This window comes from Amaranthus tricolor, chromosome 4, assembly GCF_026212465.1.
Source record: "Amaranthus tricolor cultivar Red isolate AtriRed21 chromosome 4, ASM2621246v1, whole genome shotgun sequence".
Lineage (NCBI taxonomy): Eukaryota > Viridiplantae > Streptophyta > Magnoliopsida > Caryophyllales > Amaranthaceae > Amaranthus > Amaranthus tricolor.
Window position 1 is genome coordinate 26970329 of NC_080050.1, and position 24337 is coordinate 26994665.

The 24337-nt window shown below is 28.3% G+C and overlaps 1 protein-coding gene across 2 annotated transcripts; it reads left to right on the forward strand.

The window, feature by feature from the left end:
- The first annotated feature begins 11714 nt into the window (after positions 1-11714).
- LOC130811238 (probable RNA-binding protein ARP1) lies at positions 11715-24102 on the forward strand. Of its 2 annotated transcripts, none has more exons than XM_057677462.1 (6): positions 11715-12375; positions 12690-12813; positions 13575-13689; positions 17197-17224; positions 18428-18749; positions 23593-24102. In XM_057677462.1, the coding sequence occupies exons 1-6, from the start codon at positions 12181-12183 to the stop codon at positions 23667-23669; spliced, it is 861 nt and encodes a 286-aa protein (XP_057533445.1). In that variant the 5' UTR covers positions 11715-12180; the 3' UTR covers positions 23670-24102. The 2 variants fall into 2 exon arrangements, with proteins under 2 accessions (XP_057533445.1, XP_057533446.1); XM_057677463.1 differs by having other exon boundaries at positions 18446-18749; positions 23593-24100.
- Positions 24103-24337: the final 235 nt, after the last annotated feature.

Consider the following 24337-nt stretch of genomic DNA (forward strand, 5'->3'; position numbering starts at 1 on the left):
GACCTGTATCCGACCTAAGAACAATTTATACTTGATATTAATTGAAAATGTGGTTAACTTTATCTGACTTGCATTTAAGTTGTGGTTTGATCCAAATTTGACTTTAATTTGGTAGGTATCCCATATAATGTGATTCAAAATGACCTATATTCGCAATCGATCACCTGATTCGATATCTATTTAAATCACAATATACCGATATAGCATCACTTTAACTTGCAAAGAACTCGACATGGTATTTACATGAGTCGCAATTATCAATATGTTATTTCATACATATATGGTATTAAATTGGTCAAATATCACCCCATTTAAATAAACCCGATCCAAAATTAACTAGTCGTACGTTTGTTTTTCATTCTTTTATACTTTAACTTATTGTTCTTTTACTTTTAATATAATTATAATAGCAGGCAAAATTTTAGAGAAGAGTTGAGGAGCTTTGCTTTTGTAAGAAAATATTTGGGATATAAAATATTTTAGAGGGAGATTTTTTTCTTTTTTTTTTTTGGGCAGAGAGTATTAGTACGTAGGGTTTAATTTTGGATGGATAAAATTTGAGGGTTTCATTTTGATTAGAGAGTTTGAAGGATCTAATTTTTCATATGAAATATCATTCATGTAAAATTAAACAAAATTTTAGATTTTGCCGATATTATTTTAAATGGAGGATTTTGGATATTTATTTTTTCATATTAAATTTTATCATGTGAAATAAAAATGATTATTTACTAATATATAATTTTTAAATTTTTTTTGTCATAGTCATACTTATGTCATCAGCCCAATGTTATATACAAAGTCAGTTTTTCAAAAACTCTTTATTTTTGTATATTAGATATACAAGTACTTATATGTTTTTTAAAATGAATATAAGATTGAGGAAAAAGCTAAAAAGTTTAATTACTACCATTTTGAAAATTAGCAATAAATTAAAACTAAGGCTCCTTTTTTTGTAGGAAATGTTGTGAGGGATGTATTAATGATCATCTTTTAAGCAAGTTGTGCTAAAAGCTTTGATATATAGCATAATAAAATGAGATGAATCATGGATAACCTTGAAAAGTTATTGAAAACCATGCCTCTTCCAAGTCCTTTTCTAACTCAAGCCAAGTCAAAGCAAAAAGTATGTCCTTTTTGAGAGTGAAATAAAGGGAGCTTAATTCAATATTTTAACCAAAAAATAAATAATAAATAATAAATAGTAAATAATAAAAAATACTAGGAAACTTTAGCTTATTAAAACTACCATATAAGGGAGATAGATCAATGGGATAAAGGACATGCACTATATAATTTGCCCTTAGAATTTTATTTTATAAAGAAAAATGAACCAATAGCCCTTAAAGAAAGGGCATGCAAGGGTACATGTAGGGTATACCTTATAGTTAGAGGGAGTCTAATTAACTGAGCTGTGAGACAGCTTTGAAGGTCTCTTAAAAATTCCTAAATGATAATTGAAATCTTTACAATTGTGTTTGTACTCCATGAACTGGCAGCACCTCTCCACGTGGGGTCAGTATCAAACTCTTTCAAGATTATGAGCTGGATTTCTTCCTTCAGTCCCACCACTTTTTTTATTTTTTTATTTTTTTTTTATCTCTTTGAGTATGGTTTATATGGGTGGGCTTTGAGACTTAGGAGGTGGAGCGAAATAATAATTACATGCCTTTAACTATCAAAATATATACTAAAAATCGATATTTATAATTATGCACCTTTGAGATGATTTGGTATGTTGCTTTTATGTTTTTCTAATATCTTTTGGATGGGTTCGAGTCACAACTCCACTTGCCCCTTATATGATCGGTTCTGGATTAATGGAGTATCAACATTCAACATGCACATAACAGTATTATTCTCACTGTATCTTTGAGTTTGCATTATTTTGGAGGGGAGTTCTATGCTTGTGAAGGTTAAAGATGGACAAGAGTGCAAAGCTAATGCCATTTAAGGGTCGGAGTCTAATTTTTTTTGTATTCCAAGGGCGAGGATTCGAGTTTGATAGAAAACTTAAGGGTATGGGCCATGTTGGGGTATGGGTTTTGATTTAATAGAAAATTTAAAAGTGAGATTAGGGTTTACTTTTTAACTAGATACTTAAAATTCACTTGTGGCAATATTTTTTGAGGTTTAAGTTTGTGATTAAAACTAGTTTTTTAGACTCTTAAGATTTGGGTCTAGACATAAACCCAACCCTAAATTTAGGGTCTAGGCACGGTTTAAATTTAGCTTGACTTGGAACCTAAAATATTGATTACATTACGAGTTTTTGAACAAAAAATGTGATTAAATTAACACAAAATGTTCTTTTATCTAAAGCTAATATTATAGAGATTGTGATTATATATGCCTTATTTTCTTGTAGTGATCATTTTTATATACTAATTTTACGGTATGATTATTAGGAAATGATAAAGTAATTAACTTCTTACATGATTGAACCACAATCTAAAGTCACATATATATTTTCTGATATTTACCTTATTAGCCAAAGCTTAATTTGATTAACCAAATCCAAAACGAAAGGCAACTAATATTTAGTGGTATTCAAAAATAATTTTTGAAGATTATTATGATCAATTTATTGGCAAATAAACTAAATTTAAATATGAATTAAGTAATATTTTTTTACTATAAAGTATGCTCTCCAATTATAACAAGACTCGATTTTTAAATATGTTATCGGGAAATAAGTTTGATTAGAGAATCCTTCATAAGTCACAAGTATAAGTAATATTTTATGCCCTAAAGTAAGGAGGTGTAGTCTATATTTATCATGGCCATCCATTAAGATTAGCTAGCTAAAGAATAAATTTGCTGTGATATTGACTAATTAAGGAATGAATTAGTATAATGGATATTATTTATTTAGTGGGTTGTACAAAGAAATGTATATAATGAACATTTTTGGACCCCAAAACAATATCTGCCGCCCAATGATGTAGTACTCTGCATGTTTATTCCCTATGGTGGGATTTGTTAATGAAATATCCCAAATGTTTATCTGTTATGTTGTCATTTCTTTTCGTAGTGTTGAAACCTTTCTAGAAAATGCCAATTTATCATACAACAGCTATTTAATGAGATACTAATTAGCATATAAGGCGTTTATTTTGATTACATGCTTTCTGTCATTTTAAAATTAGATTTTATGTCCGTATTGATTTTTGTATAATTTTCAATTTATTTTAAAGTCAAGTTAAGTTAATTTCGGTTATAAGATTGGGTAAATATTGGATCATCCGGATTGTTTTAAATAACTCTACATATAAGTTTGATGGGCTGCGTGTTCTACTAGTATCGTATGTTCTAACATTTATTATTATTATTAAGTTCGTTTGTAGTCAACTTTCTTATTATGCGACCTTGTATATAAAATTATCTAAAAATTTGTCATATTTTTGGTTTTTTCACGAATTGAATGATTAAGTAACTTTTAGTTAGAACATGTCATCATGTGAAAGTGTAAAACTAACACTTGTATGACGTTTAATCATATAATTTGATTCGTTTTGCGATAAATAAAGATGGATCAAGATTGATGTAAATCTACGTTTAAAGACATTGACCATTTTCAAATGTGGGGATATTATTAGAGTTGTACTTGAAATATTATGATAATTAATTTATGAGTATTTCTATTTATACCTTAAGAAAATTTATTATATATTTTTAGCTTAAAAGTAGAAATCATATTTGATATTTACTTCTATAATAGGAAACCATTACAAGCAAATAATGGGGTTTTAATTTAGCAACCAAGAACTTCCACCTAATTATTCTTTTACACTATATTTAGATAACAATTTTAGAATAAAAATAATAAAGAAAAGAGAGGAAAAGAAAAGAAATGGAAGAGAAATGAAACATAAACAAAGAAAATGTGTGTTTTTTTTTCTCCAAATCTTTCACCTTTTGCAATTTATGAGCTTAACATAACTTATTCATGTTTTCTTTCAAAATATTTCCCCTTTCTTTTTTATAATTAAATTTATCCTTCTAAATTTCTCCCTTTTTTTTAGTCTTTATTTTCTTCTATCCAAACACAACGTTAAGGGTGGATGGTCATTGAAACAAAGCAATGGAGGTGACCCTCAAGGGAGGTTCTAAGCATGTTTAACATGTTCGAGTGCATAGGGGTCGCCCTAAAAATTAAGGGTCTTAATATTAAATTACATAATATATATTAAATGTTTAAAGATACAAAATTATTAGAAAAATATCATAATATATAAAATTCCACAAAATCTTTAAAAAATTATCAAATTTTCCTCTGAATCTGCTAAGGTGGCCTACTTTTCTGTCAAAATTCCGGATAAACTAAGTATAAAATTAAAGCTTTTTTTTTTATTTAAATTTGGATACCAAATTCCCTGAGTTATTCAGCGTTTCATAAAAGAAACGTTTTGGCTTCGTCTAACAAGCTGGCATGATATACTCCCTCAGTAGTCTCTATTAGTTCTCCCTCCATTTTTATATCTTTTTGTCAAATATAATTTACGAATTTTAGTGTCAAATTTTAATTATAATTTCTCATTGATTTATATAAAAAAATATATTTATGTGGGATCTTGATAGATTTGTCTCAACACATATTTTCTAAATATCAACTTTTTAGAATTTTTAAAAACTCACAATTAAAATTATTTGACATGTTAATTTGCATTGGGTTTGCGCAAAAAGTAAAGAGGAACAACAAATGAAAACAAAGGAAGTAGTATTTTTCATTTTAAACTGTCTTATTAATTTTGCATTTTTTTTTTGCGTTAATCTTACTCTCAAACTCATCACAAATTTATACTTTTTTTTTATCATAATCACTTATACCTATCACTCAGATTTTTTATACTATATATTCTCCAATCCAATTTCTATTTTTGCTAATTTTTAAGAAAAACAAATAATGCTAATTAAGAGGTTCAAAAGAACATGTGGTAACGAAATTATTAAAAGGACAAAAATTAAAGGAGGAAGATAGTGAGTACATGGAGTCCAGAGGGAGTGTAATTAGATGCCATTAACAAAAATATATAGGATTATTTAATTCATTTATCTTATTAAATTTGCTATAAATCTCTTAAAAAGCTCACATATGAAAAAGTTATATATTACAAACTCATAAAACTTCATTAAATATCTTAATGATGAATCAATTAAGTTATTCCATTATTTAATTTACAATCATACTATCATAGAGATAATAGCTTAAATGATCAAATCAACGAAAATGACATTAAGTAATACCGCACTGTTTTCAAATGTTCTTTCTATTTACTTTTTTTGCAGATCTCAATACAAATTTTAAAATTAATTAATTTTAATTATGAGTTTTTAAAAATTCTAAAAAGTTGATATTTTAAAAGTATATACTGAGACGAATCTAACAAGATCCTACATGAATATGTTTTTTCTTGTCAATAGATGAGAAATCGTAGTCAAAGTTTGACACTAAAATTCGTAAATTCGTAAATTCTATCTGAGAAGAACATATGAAAACAGAAAAGATTTTAGGTTTGTTGAAAATAAATATATATTTTGGTCTTGTTGCCAACAAACTCAAAATTTGTATTGGTGAATAAACAATCATTCTACGCCGTCGATTTGTAGAAGTTAGTATCCCAAATTCTCAATTTAAGTGTCTTTTAAAATAGTAGGAGTACTCCTTTAGTACATAATAAAATCATTCCATGAAGGCCATTTTCCAAACCAGTCATGTGGATGATAATCATCCTTTACTGTAAGACGTCGCATGTCACATGGACCCCGTCTAAGAGTTACATGCGGGAGAATGACTTATTTGGTTTATTTTTTTTGCACATTGCGGTTAGCTAAATACTTTCTCCGTCAAGGAGAAGTCACTATTTCATATATTCTAGTCAAATCATGTATTTTATTTTTAAAGGGATAGAGGATATATTTTGTTTATTTAGTTTGTCTTATTATCAGGACTGACTCTAAGCAAGTGCAAGCCGTATCTATACCCAGGACTCTCAACAAGTTTTAGTTTTCAACTAATATTAAGGTTCGAACTTTTCTATATACATACAATGGTTTAGGGGCCCATAATAATCTTTTGTTCCGAGCTCCTAAACACCTAGGGCCGGCCTACTTATTATTTGTTGTCTTATATAAGGGAAAAGCTAAAATTTTAAACTAAAAGTTTAATCAGTTTTTACACTATTAAAAAAAAATTGTAACAAGAAAATTTTTTAAAAGATTTTGCGGGATTTAAGAAATTCAAAATACAAATTAAGATATGCAAGAGAGATTTTTGCATGGACATTTTCTAAGCCTTATAAAGAGAAAATCACGACTTATCACTAAGGGTTTAGCTAACGATTATTTTTAAGAATTTTTACACCTTTATGATGTTTAAGTAAATTGCCTTTGACTTAGCGTGTACTAACCGCCGGTCATGGGTAGTTTTACCTACCTATTTTTCCTTCTAATAACAATCAACTTAATTTCCTAACTCTAAAGTTCGATGATAAGTGCAACTTACAATTATTTGTACTTATTCTCATGATTTATAATACTTTAAACTGGTCGATAATAGTCATTTTATGCATATACTGGAGAATTTATACTACTTTATTTATTATATTATTTATACAAATTTTGAGTGGTTTTGATTGTTTTTAGTATAATTCTATGCTATTGATGATGATGAAGCTTGATAGAGTGATTTTGGCTTGATTGAAAAAGTTTGGCCAATAATGAAAGCAAAAGGTTTGAAAAGTGTTCATAATGCAAAGATTAAATCTCCCTTTTAACAACATATTGCATTGATGCAAGATCAGATGAATTGGAAATTAGACTTTAAAGCTTTCCCATGACATATTATATACTCGATTCGAACACCTAAGCAATAAATGACTAACCAAAAGAGCTTTCCAATCATGCTCAAAACGATCAAGCTTACTTAAAATCGACATGAATAACCAAAATTACTATAATAGCATAAAAATCTTCCAATATAAGCATAATATTATTATAAACATTAAACTTAATAAAAAAAAATATAAACCACATGAATAATTGTAAATATTTGCCTTTATCACAATAATACTAACATTGTGATGGTTATTGAAAACGTCGATGTATTAGAGTTCGAACAATGTGTTTCAAACTTCAATATTACCAAGATCGAGTGTATGAGGTTTTGTGACAAACAAATTACGCTATCAATAATATCGATGTTTGTAGGAGAAAATAAAGCAATAAAATGACACAAAGATTTAACGAGGTTCACCCAACTAAGGCTACGTCTTCCGGTGTGTAGTATCTCTTATATTATCAAAAGGAGTTCAAAGAACTCTCAAATATGGAGAATTACAATAGAGAAGAGATATAGGCTAGTGTTTGGCTTGGGGTGTATTTGTGGATTGATTACAATGTGAGTATGAGAGCTCTATATATAGTACTAGATACAAGAATATCAATAGCTCTTATGAATACAACATTAATATAGGGTAATGAATAATATGAAATAACTCAAAGGACTTGAAAGGTCGAAAAACAGCATCCCATGCACATCAGAGGATCCGCTCGACCGGATCAGAGAGCTCGCTCGGTCGAGCGAGTATCAGCTGCATTCTGGAGCATTCTGTCTGACCGCTCGACCCAACCTGGAGCTCGCTCGGTCGAGCGAGCTGGTCGAGCGGCTCTTCAGAGGCTTCTGACAGTATTGCTCGATTTTACATTGTAGAGCATCTTGAATCAACCTTTCCACTTCTTCATTAAGTCCCATAACTCTCACACTTCATTACCTTATTAATCCATATTTAATCACCATCATAAACCACAATAATCAACTTAATACACCAACTTAACACATTCATGGGATTCCATCCCAAAGGTCACACATGAATGCACCTCATCAATTGTGCACTCAAGTCACACTAATCACAACAGTTATATTTATAATTAGTATATGAAAAGGCAGTAATTGTAACAAGTCAGCTAATAGGTAAAAAAAACACTCAAATCGCGTTTTACATTGCATACACAACATTGAAATTTAGCGCATAATATGGATGACAATAATAAAAATCTAATTACTTAAATAACCCAAAAACATCCACCCACTCCTATTAAGGGTATGGAGCATATTATTATTAACAACTTTATCTTATTCACTATATATCTTATTCATTATTTTTGTTCTATTTTAATTTTTAATATTATTTATTGTTGATTATTAATTTATATTTTATTCTTAATTATAAGTTAAAATATGATCAAGTGAGATCTAGCTTGTTTGATTCGTCTCTATATACATATTATTATTAACAACTTTTTATAATTTTTTGTACACTACATTATCCCAATGCCATTAAGTGGCTTCCACCTTGACATAGGATGACGTTTTGGGGATACATCGAGAGCATGCACCTTATCTTTGTTAGTGATACTATAACAAATTTAACTTTTCGCGATATTGGATTTTGTGACATTAAAAAGTGCCATTGATTTATATTTTTAGTGTAATAAGTGTTGGTTTTTATTTGAAAAAATTACCCAGAATAATCCAATAGTTTCATGATTCTTCTACAATAATTCCGCCTATTGATTAACCATGAATAATCCCAACTTTATGGGGTATTTTCCTAGAGCAAACTCGGGTAACCGGGTGACGTGCTACAACAATTTTTATTTTTTTAAAAAAAGATAAATTAAAATAAATGTCAAAAAAAATGTTAAAATTCTTTTAGAATTTTTTATGTAAATTTTAAAACTTTTCTCGAACTTTATATTAATCTTTAATTTACTCTTTCTGGTAAATTGCCTATTATAGCATGTCATTGGATACTTAAATTTACTCTAGGCAAATACCCTATAAAGTTGAGATCATTTATGGTTAATCAATAGTTGAGATTATTGTAGGAAAATCATGAAAATGTTGGATTATTAGGTAATTTTTCCTTTTTATTTTAAGTTCCCCTATAAAGTAATTTAGTGACATTTTTTTTTTCTTTAGTGGCATATTTTATAGATCCTAACTTAGTATAGTCTGTAATGACATTTATGAGAAATGTCATTAGATCTTATGTTGCGAAAAACTTTAGTATAATTTTTTATTATGCTGCTAAAAAGTCTAATAAATGTCACTAAATCCACTATATATACTATTAGAAATTTGATGTAGTGACATTTAAATTAAATGTCGCAAAATATATCCCGCTAAAATTAAATTATGTTGTATTGTGATAAAATTAATAATAAAGATCTTCCTAATTGACCCTTAGTAGCAAACATAATGTGAAACTTCATATAAATATGAAGTACACATGATTTAATTAGTCATTTTAATATAATTTATTATACTCCGAAATCAAAGAACTATATAAATTTGACGTTATCAAAATAAAATGTGATAATAATAATGAGTAGGATAGAGTGCAATGGTATGAGTATGATGGAGATAAAGAGCAATTAAAATCTTATTTTGGGGTCAAGGGTAAATTTCAATTCAAAATGAGGAGATTAATTTTTCATTTATTTTTTTTATCACTGTAAATATTTACATTTAATACGTATGTAATAGGTACGTAATACACTAATACGTTAATGTAACGGATGCCGCCGAAACCTTTTTTGATCTAAACTACAATTGTTTATAAGGTGAATATTGTTTCTACTTGCCACGTATGTTAGTCATAATTCAAGCATAGTAATACGCCATACAGGGACATGTCACAGTGGATATTTATGTTAAACTCAAGTACTCCATGAAATTGATGTGCGTCATCCTCAGTGATCATCAATATATATAGGTGTTTATATGTGTTTCAACCTGTATTTAAACGGAATTTAATTAATTAATGACTAAATTAAATTTAGTCTAATGAGATGTCCTTAGGGATTAGTTGAATTTTTGGGTTTGTTCTTGTTAACAAGTCAAATAGTAATAAGATTATTTTTCAAAATGACAAGTGACCTGCACAATTAACACGGATTAGAAAGACCAGAATGATCCTGACACACACAGTGTTATTGGATTAGTTTAGGGTCGAGAGTTTTAGTTCGAGTTATAATTAAGTCTTGTATTTATATTTATTTTTGCATCATTGTAAATACATTTTTACAAGTCGGATCAAATTAATCAAATCGATTATATACGATCGGATAAATATCGAATGGGTCTGAGCTTGTCCACATGAGCCCATAACGGAATTGCCTGGTATTAGAGTCAATTTTATGGTAGCCATCATGAGTTCATAAAATATTATGGGCTCATACTTGAGGGATTGTTGAGGAAATACGTGATTTTATATCGGTGATTGAGTTAGATAATGTTGACTAACATATAAATTTAGCAAACAATTTCCTCTTACTATTATATTATTTCCGAAAGAATCTCATCTAATTTGTATATTGTCGAACTCATTTCTTACACAAGTCCACTATTAATCATAAACTTGTCCACACGAGTCTACGACAATCTGTCACTCTATGAAGGTAAATTAGAAAAAAATTAAAATCAACTCAGTCGGAACAAGGCCTTTTAGTAAAAAGTCAAATATTAGTATGAAACATAGGCGAAATAAGTCCAAAACTTTAAAGTCTACATACTAGGTTGGTCCTTATGATACTATAATGTAATCTAAACTGAATTAAGCTACATTTATTGAAATTGAAATATGTTGAGATAACTCAACCTTAACTCAACCAAAACTAAACTTAAATGAAAATAATATAAACTCTAACATATTCGGTTCTTTTGAGTACATGGTTGATCGATGAAAAAGAAACAATTATATTTAAAATTCAAAAATTTACCTAATTAATGAGAAAATTAATATATACATATTTTAATTGAGATAAGATCTGATTGTGTGCTCAAAATTAAATATATTCATTGAAAATTAAGAAAGAAAGGTTGGAATTGAACACTTTACACCTAAAGGATGACAAATGGTGATTAAGAGAAGAATAAATTAGAAAAACTTAGAAAGTCTTATATGGAAATTAGAGTGAATCAACCTTAAAAAGGTGTTTAAATAGGTAGAATTAAGTATAATCATTAGAAAATACTTATTATTAGTAGAAATATTTAAAATAGATCTGAAGATTCGATATTCACATAACCTTTTAATCGAATTTGATTTGACCCAACTTAAATGGATTTACAATTATGTAAAAATCAATATGGATACAAGATTCAATTTTGAACTGATCCGAAACTTCTGACTAGAAATCGACCCGATCACATAAACACCTCTAATAATTAGGTTGGTCAAAACGAAAAATAGTGTGAACGAAGTCTATAGAACACTGTTAGTAGAAAGTTTGATGGAAGGTGTTGGAAATACTTTAGAGGTGAAGAAAATCCAACATGGTCAAAATATTGAATTGTGAACTTTAATATAATGCATGGTGAGAGTAATCATCCTAATACGAGCTATATGGTTTTGGAAAAGAGTGAAACTTATCAAATGCTCTATGTAACTAAACGCTCATTACTTTTAGTTTGTGGGTCTAAACCCATAAATATTCCATAAATATATCCGAGCAAATGAATTAATAAGCTGAGATTATGAGATGAATTGTCACAACGTAAACAGAGATGGGAAGAGGGATAGTAGGAGTAATAGTAGCAAGTTCCATTTGTAATAAAGTAATCCAAGTAATGATGAATAGACAAAAAAGACCTAGTCAATAATATAGTCAAGCAGCTGTCATTTTATCTTTGTGGATTATACTCCTATAGAAGTTGAAGTAGTATAACATTATTTACATAATAATCCTCCTTCAAACTCTTTCCCCCTTTTTCTCTCTTATTACTCCTACTTGACAGCAAATTAGAGTTTGCAGCTGTCTCATCCATCTCTTTCTCTCTCTATCTCTTCCTCCTCTTAACCTAACACCCCTTTTCTCTCTCTTAATTCTTCTCCACCCATCATCATCATCATCATCCTCTTTCCTTCTCTTCTCTCTCCCTCTCTCTATGATTCTTCAGTCATAGAAGAATCCAGATAAGCTTCATTATGATCACTATCATCAACATCATGATCATGATCATGATGATCAAAGAAATTAGTTCTTGTCATTTTCATGTTTTATGAGCTTAATTAAGAGCTTAATCAATCAAGGGGGAATTTATCATTTTTTTTAATTTACTATATAAATATAATATATTTATATATTTATCAACATTTATATAGAAGTATTAGTATGGCTAATTATCATGGACATCATCAATATCGATCACCATTTGGTGATACAACATACACAAAAGTGTTTGTTGGAGGCTTAGCATGGGAGACTCCTACGGAAAGAATGCGTGCTTATTTTGAGCAATTTGGCGAGATTCTTGAAGCTGTTATCATTACTGATAAGAATACTAGCAAGTCCAAAGGCTACGGTTTTGTAAGTTTAATTTTCTTCGAATAAACGTTTATATTTTTTTTGGTTTCAAATTAAATGATCCAATATTTTTAAATAATTTATTAAATTATTTGTATTTCTATTAGTCAACTGAAAATAATTGTTTTATTATCGCTAATAATGGTTAAATTGTATATATTTTATCTCATAAGCCTGGTTTAGGCTCGAATCACTTAATAACATCAGTGACAGTAATTGATTAAGTTATAAATATTAAAATTTGGGTAGTTTTGATTGTTGATCAACGTAGATTGATTAGTGAATATTGCATTACTAAATTAATTAAAATAAAATAGGTGACATTCCGAGACCCTGCTGCCGCTACAAGGGCGTGTTTGGATGCTAACCCAATGATCGATGGACGAAGAGCTAATTGCAACATTGCTTCCTTTGGTCGCCCTAGGCCTTCTCCTCCAAGAGGTCTAATTTTTCTATATCATTTATTTCTTCAAATTTATGATTCCATCCCTTTAAATTTCTCATTACACAAATTAAAAGGAAAGGTTTTAAATTTAATGCAACAAATTCAAAGAAACGGATAAACAAATACATATTCACTTCAATTAGTTTTCCATCTCAATTATAATCTACATATATGTTCACAATTGACATTAAAAAATTACTACCACCATCCAAAATAATTTGTTTACGAAAATAGCTTAATTTGAATTAGTTTTGTCACAATTTCATATCAATGTATGCTTACTTTTTAGGAGTATATTGTTGGGATGACTTATCCCACATCGATAAATTGAAAATGATGTGCACGCTTTATAAGCTATTAGAGACCTTCTTCCCATTGCCATATGGTTTTGGGATGATATATATCTCCTTAGCTTATGAAGTGTGTGCACTTGTGTCTTCCCGTTAATATGCTGGCATTCACAATAAGTTCAGCCTAATTTAACATATATATATATATATATATATATATATATATATATATATATATATATATATATATATATATAATATACTATGGGGGTTTTAATTATTATTTAGTTGGTTTTTCATATGATATCAAAGCTAACGTGATAAGAGATTATAAATTTGAATCTCAACCACCCTTCTATAACGTAGAATATTCAGCGATTTATATATCTATATGTAAAAAATTTTGACATATAACATTTTTGGTTACTCAATGTGCGACATATATTATTATAAAATTTAATATATAGGTAGAACACAAGGAGGAGGAGGAGGAGGAGTACAAGGACAGGCATCGTCAACGTCGTATAGTGGAATGCCAACACCACAACAGACATTGCCAACACCATATTTTTATCCTTATGGGTGAGGACATTTTCCATTTTACTAGTGCTACTTCAATTATCTACTCTTCTTTTCTTTTCACCCCACTCATAAATTATTATTTGTTATTATACATTATTCTATGTTTGTCTTGACTTGCTTCTAACTAAAATTTTTATTAGAACAAACGTTTAATCTATTGGCCATTTGCATGTACTCTCGCGATTCATTGATTTTGCTACACAATATAAAAAAAACTCTAGTTTTAATATATTATCACAATATAGAAAAATCAAAAAGGCTGAAAATGGTGTTGGTTTTATAGAGAAGATGTTGAGAATAAAGAAAAAAAAGGTATTGTAATAAAATAAAAATGGTCCATACTAGGAGACAAATGTAGGAAGATAGGAAGATAGTAGCAGCATACATAAATGATGCATTTGATGCTAACTTTCTCTTATGTTTCATATATAGTTGGCATTGACATATGATCAATAATGATATGATCAAATATAATGTACCATGTATATATAATTGATAATAATAAAGTAAAGCGGAATATATATCGAGACAAATATTTTTTTTCCTGTATTATTCAATTTGTCTTATCGCTTAAATTACAAATTCAAAGATACAGAGGAATTATAAGCGATTTAAATAAACAATTATAAAATTCAAACACATTGTTTAGTTTAGTTTGTAAAATGGATAGTAGGACTATTAAGCATGGCAAAAGTTGACCTGAACTGAATTAAACCAAAATAAGTGGGTTTAAGTTGAGACTTTTGACCTAATTAATTAATAAACAATTAAGTTGGTCGAAATCAAGTCGACCCAATTAATTAAATGTCTTACATTGGGTCAAGGAATATCTGATCTATTTATATATAACCCGAAGCTGAATTGGGCTCACCCTGATATGTTGATAGACCTAAGGTCTAATATAATGTAAGGAGACTTTATAAACAAGTGGGGGTGAGTTGGTAAAATGTGTATGTGTTATAATGTTATTAGGAGTTGGAGAAGAGTAAGGTTGAATAAGGTGAAGAATACAGCTGGTTTAGACACATTGAAGACACCCTGTAAAACTTTCTACTACATGCCATCCTCTTCCTCATATAATTCAGTTGCTAATTTATTAATATGTTGCCAGCATGGCATCACCTTCACCCTTCACAAACTAATACTAGGAGTACAAAAACTACCCCCAAATGTATGTTGAAACCATCATCTCTTTGGCCTCTTATTAGTTTCATATATATATATATATATATATATATATATATATATATATATATATATATTTCTATTGGATTAAAATAATACAAAGTCAACTATCTTGGAGAAGGTCAAAACTAAACTCAAATAAGTCAACCCATTTTTTTTGAAATTTAATACAATAAACAATTGTTAGGCTTTTTTTAAGTTATTTGTAACTCTTTTATTTTTTTAAGATTATTCAAATTTCTATCTTCTCTCATTATGATGGTCAAATGATCGATTTCAGTGGTCAATTGAATTGTTTTTAACATTTATACTTAGGTTAGACTTCTTTGATTATATATAAAGGAGGCGAAACAAATTTGTTGTTAATTATTATTAAAAATAAATTCTTTTTAACATAAAACACAATATAAAAGTTTTGCTCAGACTTTAAAAAATATTCAAGACAACCGCTCAATTTAAGGATTTCAATTACAAATTATTTACCTATCAACTTATTCTTATTACATTGTATTGTCTAGTCCATTCATTTTAATTTATTAGGGTCTGTCTTATTGAGTTCGCGTTACTTTTTACTTAAAGCTATCATATTGAGGAATCAAGCTAGTGTTGCAATATCCATAAGACACACAAAGAATTAACATACATCGTTCTTTTGAGTTTGCCCATTTTGGTAAATTTTTGTGAGAGTTTTTCTGGGTTAAATAAGACAAACTTTAAGAAACGGAGAGAGTATTGTATCTGTGATTTGATGCATCTAGTGAAAAGAAGTACAATGTTTCATTTGATGAGCCAAATTGAAGATATTTTACCTTGATTTTATAAGGTCATGTATATTCATTTACTATAGAGTCATAATAGTAGTAATAATTCTTCCATTAGCACCCACATACAAATATAGATCAAGTGTAGGGAGTATGGCCGACCTAAATTGTTTCTACTAGTTATAGTGACTTCTCAATGCATTAGTGGTCCTATATATATCTACAACAGTAAGAGGTCACACCATATTTTCAATCCTATACTTTTTTGATGAACAACTTACCCTTTTAGTACATTTTAAGTGTACTCCATTAAGCCATCTACTTCCATATTCTCTATTAGGTTATTTTACTTTCTTTTGTGGTTAAACCTTGATTAAGTAGTAAGTAAAAAAAAAAAAAAAAAGAAAAGCACTAGCCATGTTAAATTAGACAATGAATTACATCATTAATGCCAAAACTTTCATATATTTGCAAGGGTCAGCTTCATGTCATAAGATGTGATTACGAATAAAGTTGGTTGCGTCACTAATCTATCATAGCCCTCCTTAGAATTTAACTCTTGAGACCGGCATTGCAGCAAAATGCAAAATTTAGACTAGAGATTGCATCACTTAACTTGTAACAACTCACAATCAATGATTGCATGTAATGATCATTTTCTATTTGGGTTAGTTCAGCACATGTGTGGCGTGTCTTATTCCATTATTCAGAAAAGTTGTTCGTAATTCAAATTTGTTTTAACAATATAAAATATCTCGACTTTATTTTCTATTTATTGACTTGTAATTTTTTCTTTAAATCTATGCAAAAGTAAAGAGGATACTCGTGCTGAGATGGAGGCAGTATTGTTAACATGAGGATGGATAGTTATTCATGTTTCGCTCTTGACATCGTAGAAAATGAATTACTAAGGCGACTTCGAATTACTCTTCTACATTTAACATCGAACCACTTTATTCCGCTTCACGCTTCAAAGATCGATTCACTTCTCACATTCTAGTTAAAGAATTGAAAATTAGGTCTTGTTTCAGTTGAAATATGTACATATTTCTTCAATAAAAAATTAAGTTTGATTCTTGCTGCCTCCTCCCCTAACTCTTTTCTCTCTTCAATCTATATTTCCTCAATAAGGAATTAAGTTTGATTCTTGTTGCCTCCTTTCTTGACTCTTTTCTCTCTTCAGCCTACCTTAATGCTGCTAAAAAAGTTCTACATGTTTGAATGGAAGAACATACCTACATGTAATTGAGAAGTACATGTTAGATGAGATTGAAGTATTACATGACTAAAATTTAAAACCAATGAAGAGTAGTTTGATTGATATGTAGACTTGAAATGCTGTTAGTCAAAGCTGTATATTCTGGTGTTGAATTGAGTTAATGCTATTGAGTATTGTATAAGGGTATGGGACCACTTTTTTTTTTTTTTTTTACAAACAATATTTTGAGGAAGGTAAGGATTTCTAGTTATGGGTAGTTTCTTCTGCAGGAGTAGAAGTAATGAAAGATTATAATAATTTGAGGCCACTCAATGTCAACTAAATGCTCTTTGTGTGATGCAGGTACCCTTATACGGCTTATACTTACCAAGTAAGTTCCTTTATTCTGTCTTTATCATTAATCTACATATATTATTTTCACGAAAATTGATAATAATAATTTAACCGTACTACTTTATTAGTTTCAAATGAATTAATATCCATGATTTAATTTAAAGAGCTCAAGAACGTGTGATTTTGTATATTAAGAATTGAGACTAATTACAATCAAAAATACTAAAACATTGTATAAATGTTTTGTTTTGTAATTTCCCTCATAATTGAAAATATTACTTAAAATAATATGGATATTAGTAAAGCCTTTACGAAAAGTTTACTTCTCTTAGTAATGTACGCGGAATTTTTTTCATAAATATGATTTGTTAAAATAATATATCCTCTTTTAAAATCTTTTTAGTATAAAAAATTTGTGATATCAATTTTTTTTGTCAAAAAGAAGAAATCCATTATACGAATCTTGCATGGATAATAAACAATAATATATAAATATGTATATTTTATGAAAAAACATTTTACATGTGTAAAATGCTTCATAGTCCAATATACATATGTATACACGCACAATAATAAGTGTATGTCATCCATGTATTAGTACTTCAGTTCTGAAATACTGGTACCCAATTAAGATATGTTGTGTGAGAAAATGTGATTATCAGTAGCAAGTATAATAAAACGGAGCAAATATAAAATTAGAAAATGTGGATCTTCTATGCATCAAATGGATCATAATTATTTTAGAGAGCAATATTATGATTTATGAAGATATATATATATATATATATATATATATATATATATATATATATATATATATATATATATATATATATATATATATATATATATATATATATATATGGGAGGGATCTAATGAATAGGGGTTGAAAATGAGAAGGGTAAGAAGTCCTCCACACCCTTGATTTCACTAAAATAAAAAAATTTTATGGTCACAATTGAGCCAAAAACACATGATTGAAAAAGTAACTATGTTACACAGAAAGGTAACTATAAAATAATTTTTAAAATGTTCTTAATTTATAACATAGTATTCTTTTTTGTATATATATTAACAAAACAAATCAAATAAAAATCCTTCTCACCCTTCTCATTTTAAAATTCTTCTTATTTAATCTTTTATATATATATATATATATATATATATATATATATATATATATATATATATATAATTGAAGAGACAAAAACTGTGGAAAAATTTGATGGAAAAATGAAGGTGATGGGATACATGCAGGGGCTATACAACCCACAAATGCAGCAGCAATCACAGCAGTACTATGCACAATTCTATGGTGGGTCCCCTTCTAATTCATCTCTTGGGGCTCCTTTTTATTATCCTGGATATTCTATGCCTACTACCAGACCTGGATTTTCTTCCTCCCCTCAAGCGCATCGTATGCCTGGCCCCTCTTATCTTTACTATCCTACGCAGCTTGATGGCGCACCTTTCACCCAGTATCCTAATCCTGCGCCTGCTTTTCCTTCTGATGCCGTTTCTCTTACTCAGCATACCCATCCTGTCCCAGCATCTTCTACAGGTATTAATTTTCTCCCTTCTTATTATCTCTTTGTAATTGTTATTAAAAAGTATATTATTTAATATTGCGTGAAACAAACTCAAAGAAATAAAAGAGTATTCAGATCAGAGTCATACATAAATAAAATTTTGATTCATAGTATTTGTATTTAATAAAAAGCTGGTTGAGAAAATGTATAAAAAAAATTTATATAATACGTACGAGCGTAAGCTATAAAATAAATATTAAGGGGATTAGAGGATTAAAAATATAAAATAATAATAGCAATATATAATTAAAAAATCTAACACGAAAGTGAACAGTAAAAGTGAACTGAAGGAAACGGCCCTGCACTGTAACCACATGTGACTTTATGACTTCTTGTATGGACTATATATATCTATAGTAGAATAATGTGCATTTTTCCATTTAAATTGAAAATAGTGTGTATTATACTTGGTCCATGCAAAAGTTCATAGCTCTTCATATGCATGCACTATATTCCTCATCATGCATGTATTAAGGATTATAATTATTATATAATTATTTCAAAATAAGGAAATAAGTGTATGTTGAAAAAAAAAATATTTACTTTGTATTGTGTAATAAAAAGAACCATTAAAAATATAGAACATAGAAATAAATATAAATTATAAGTGATTTTATGTTCAATCCATCTTTGTATATATCCTCATAGTGGACCTTACAAATCAACTAAGATCTTAAGAAGCTTTTGACTGTAATAATTCTTATGAGAACTAAGGAAGAAAATGAAATATTATACATGAAAAGGCCAAACTTTATACTCTTTTATTGTTATAGATAGATAGATTATAGTGATGTGAAATGTAGTGGGATATATTCAAAGATTTTGTGATGCATTAGTATCTCTAAAAGTAATAAGACCTATTTAATTCTCCTATTAAAAGGGAATATATATCCTTATTTTAGATGATACTACATAAAAAAAAAAAAAAAAAAAAAGTTGGTATGATTTATTGAAAGTGGAATAAGATAGCATATAAATTACAATTTTTCTAATCTATACAATTAGTGCATATGTTCAGATAATAGCTTTAAAATTTATAAAAAAAAAAATAATGGAGTATTATTAATTTATTGATGTCCATCTTATATTATAATTTATATGCTTACTTAAAAAACATAAATTGAAACTTTCAGAAAAAAAAAACTTGAAAATTTGATCCAAGCATGAATAATTGTCTCAAACAAATTTTCGTGTTTTTTAAGTTACCATTTCACAAATTTATATTGTAACCCTTCATATCAAGAATACAAAATAGATTTGATAAAGCTATTTTTCAAAGACAAGCCAATTTTGATAGAAACTTAAACATAAAGTAATTTTAGTAATTTATTATAAATAACATTCAAATATTCAGTATCAATCAAACTTATTTTGCTACACTTTTGAAATTTTAGATGGCTTATTTATTTTACAACATTTTTATTTTGAACAAATTAATTCTCATTATCATTTGTCATCTCGTGTGTAAATTCAATTCTTTCTATAATTATCTCATTTGCATATATATATTTTTTATTTTCATTTCATCTACAAATTTTCAACCTTTTTTTTTATTTCTTCCTTTTATTTTAAACAAAACTTTACAAAAGTAAATTTTACCATTAAAAACAATTTGATCTAAATTGAGAGGGTATATTTTTTACACTTAGAAGCCACAAGCAACTAGGAATATTTGGGACCTTTAGAAGCCAAATGATAATCATAGAGAGAAACTACTTTAAGGATATTGATAGGCATGATTTGATACCAACAATACATGTTTCTTGGAAAGTCATGCAATATCCAACCATTTAGTCTTATTAACTTTTGATAAGAAAATTAAGAAATTGAATATTTTCGGTTAGAGCATAATATTTAGATAAAAAAGAAATATAGAGTGTAAAAGTGAATGGGTTATATCTAAAAATAAAGTGGGATAAATTCATCAGGTCACACTAAAATGAACAATTTAGAAATTTAAGTAGGGAGAAGAGTAGTGTTTATTTTTGCATTTACAACTATAAGTTACAATTATTTGAATTTATTCCTAAATAGAAAATTACATACCCTATTTCCACTCTAGATGTCTCAATTAGTTTCGTATATATATCATTTAGTTTAGCACACATGTCAAATTAATTGTTCAAGTATCAACATCTCTGATTGAACATAATTAAAATTATAAAAAATTGATATTAATATTTATTATATTGAGGCGACTCAAATAAGATCCTATTTGAACATATATTATTTTATAGATTAAGAGTAAAATATAGATTAAGAGTGATCTATAAAAAATGCAACGCAGGGACTAGAAGTGTTCAAAACTGACCCGATGATCCAAAATTTATCCGACCTTATAACCGAATCTGATTTGACTCGACTTAAAAAATGATTTATAGTTATGTAAAAAACAATATGGACCTAAAATCCAATTTCAAACTGATGTAAAATATCTTACTCGAAATCAACCTGATGACCCAAATGAACAACTTTAGCAAACTGTACTTGTTGATGTGTGGTTCCAATCTCTCACCCTTCTACTCACTATGACAACTTTTAAGGGCTTTCCTCTTTCTTTGCTGATTGGCAGGCCTGTATACATTGCAGTATGTACGTCTAATGTACATAATTAGGTCCACAAGGCCAAACCTGGCCCACTCTCCCTTATTCATGCTTGTTTTACTTGTTTCACTTATTCTCATTCGTCGAGTAAAATCAATCTTTGAGTAATGTCTATTTTACTGTCAGATTTTTAGATGACCCGTTCAAGGACACTCAAGTCTCAAGTTTTGCTTTTACTTGTGTTTTGGGCACCTAGGCCCACTTTGCTTTGGGCTTCTTAAATTATGATATGAAGTACTTTTTCTCTTTATTTGAATTTGCATTATAATGGTTTATATGAGCGTCTTTTGAGTTTTACGGTGTAAATTCAAAGGGACATAAGTAATACTTATCTGTTCTCTTTAAATTGCATCAAAGAGGAAGTGTGTAAGTTTTAAGAAAGTGATAATAAATAAAGAGAGATAATGAATTGTGTGGATAAAATTAAAAGAGAGTTAAAATATATGGATGAGATTAAACAAAAGTGGTGAGTTATTGTCCAAAAATAGAAACGATGCAATTTAAGTGGGATGGACCAAAATAGAAAATGATGCAAATTCAATGGAATAGAGGGAGTATATAGTGATTTAAGTGTTCAATTGAACTATCTGTTTCGTTTTGATGATCTAGTTTTATCTTAGATGAAGTAAGTATTATTTTCCTTAAGAAAGATTTTTCAGTTTGGTTCTCACCAAATTCTCCATCCTCTTAGCCTACCTTGTGATCTAAAAATTACTTGCTTGATTTTATGTTTAGGTTTAGTGACCTAATAAGCTATTTAAGTTGAATTTCAATAAAATTCCGAAAAAATTTCACTTCAACATACTAAAATGTTTTAGGTGTCTTGTCATCTAAAACAATATACCTATGCGAAACAAAAATATATTTATTTACAATTTTTTCATTAATTATGTTTAATTGATATACAATTTATTTTTCTTCTTCTCCAAAAATAATATGATATTATCTCATTAGCAATGCATTTTCATGGTCTAACATCAATGATATTATCACATGGTAATTTCATAATCAATTAAATAACTATACGTATCTACTTTTTAGAAATTAATTAAATATTTGTTCGGGTGTTGAGTTTTATTATTGTATAGAATAATTTAAAATCTTAGTTTATTATCTCTTTTATTAATTTTCTTTGAAATTTAATGTAAAACATTTCTTCGTGTGGAATTGAAAATTTTGATGATGTGATAGTAATAATAAGTTATAATAATTTATATGAGATTTAAGATACAATAAAATAAAAAACTTTTCCAATAGGATTGTCAAGGAACCATGTCAACCAAAAGTTTAAGCTGATAGTTGAGACCCTATGATATGTTATATATTCTAACACACACCCCTCACACGAGAGCTCATTGGGCTAGAAGTGTGGATGCGCACATGCGCTAACTATTCCACTTTAAATAAGGGATAGCTGAGATTTGAACCCGGGATCTCTTGTTACACTGATTTCTGATACCATATCAAGGAATTATCTCAACTAAAAGCTTTTGGTTGAGTTGGTTCCTTAACATGATATCAGAAGCCAACGTGACAAGGGATCACGAATTCGAATCTCAATCATCCCTCATTTAAGTGGAATATTTAGCACCAGGTATGAGGAGGGCCTGTGCTGCATCCACACTTCTAGCTTAAAGGGCTCTCGTGTGAGGGGGCGTGTTAGAGTATATAACATATCTTGGGGCCTCAAACATCAGCTTAAGCTTAACATTATAAAAACAAAAACATTATAAAATAAATTATTAGGAGAAATACACATTTCTTTATAGGAGTACATAATTATTTCGTAAAAAATAAATTATTCTTTAATTTTAATCGATTAAATGTTTTGTTTGAATGCTAATAAACATGATGTATGTTAACAATAAAAATAATATATCGGAAAACATGAATTAGAAAACAAAATCAAAAAGTAACATAATAATATATTTTGATGTGTAGTTTAGCAATAAATTTTATATTTTTTGCTTTATTATGTAATTAATACTTATAAATTTAAAATTTTTAAAATAGATTTTAGTTTAATATTCCTTATAATGGTATGTTCTCATAATATCAAGAAACATAATCTATTTCAATTGTATTTTCTTGTCAATATATCTACAATGATATATTATATAATAAATTAGTATAAAAACTCGATATATTTTTATTTGATATATTATTAATTATATAGAAGCATTATAACAATAAGAGTTTTACAAATAACAGAAGAATCACAAGGTCAACAAAACAGCTCTGTAGAGACAGATACAATGGTGGTGCATTCTGAAGGTCCAAGCACTTGATCAACAACCCCTGATGTTCAAAAAAAATTGTACAATTCTTTTTAACAAAAACTCCATCCATGCTCTTCAAATATATTTTTTATTTTTCTTTTTCATAATTTCCCTAACCAACTTTTTCATCATTAAATTATAATTAATTTTATGGGTCTTAAGCTATGGGAAAAGGAGAGATCATCTCATTCAATCTTCGCATTTGGCAATGGTGGAAGCTATCAGCTATATGGACTTACTCACTTATTCTTTTTATCATTAAAATAATTCTTTGTGAATTACTCTTTTCTTTTTGTCCCATCTTATTATTATTATTATTATTATTATTATTATTATTATTATTATGGTGTTATATTACTAAGCACAAAAATGCTTATTTAACAAGTTTTTTATTATTTTAATACTGTATGATTTAAAAGAGTAAAGGACCCTTATGAATAAGCAAGTTTTTGTCCATATCTCGTTTTTATTGAAGCTTGTTTTGGATACATATGCTTTTAATTCATAGTATAAGTTTTATCTCAACAAATAAATAAATAAATAAATAATTCATAGTGAGTTGACTCAATTTGAAGTATATACAAATGTTAGTTATTAGGTAGACATGTCCAAATGAATTTTGACTTTAGAAGTGTTTTTGTTTATGTTCTTATCAATTGAAAGTTTGAAACGGCGGT

What these genes read in the sequence shown, in the direction of transcription:
- LOC130811238 (XM_057677462.1), top strand. Translation starts at nt 12,181, where the DNA reads ATGGCTAATTATCATGGACATCATCAATATCGATCACCATTTGGTGAT. An exon ending in AGTCCAAAGGCTACGGTTTT is followed by an intron (nt 12,376 to 12,689) that starts GTAAGTTTAATT and finishes AAAATAAAATAG; the next exon opens with GTGACATTCCGAGACCCTGC. An exon ending in TGTCCCAGCATCTTCTACAG is followed by an intron (nt 18,750 to 23,592) that starts GTATTAATTTTC and finishes TACAAATAACAG; the next exon opens with AAGAATCACAAGGTCAACAA.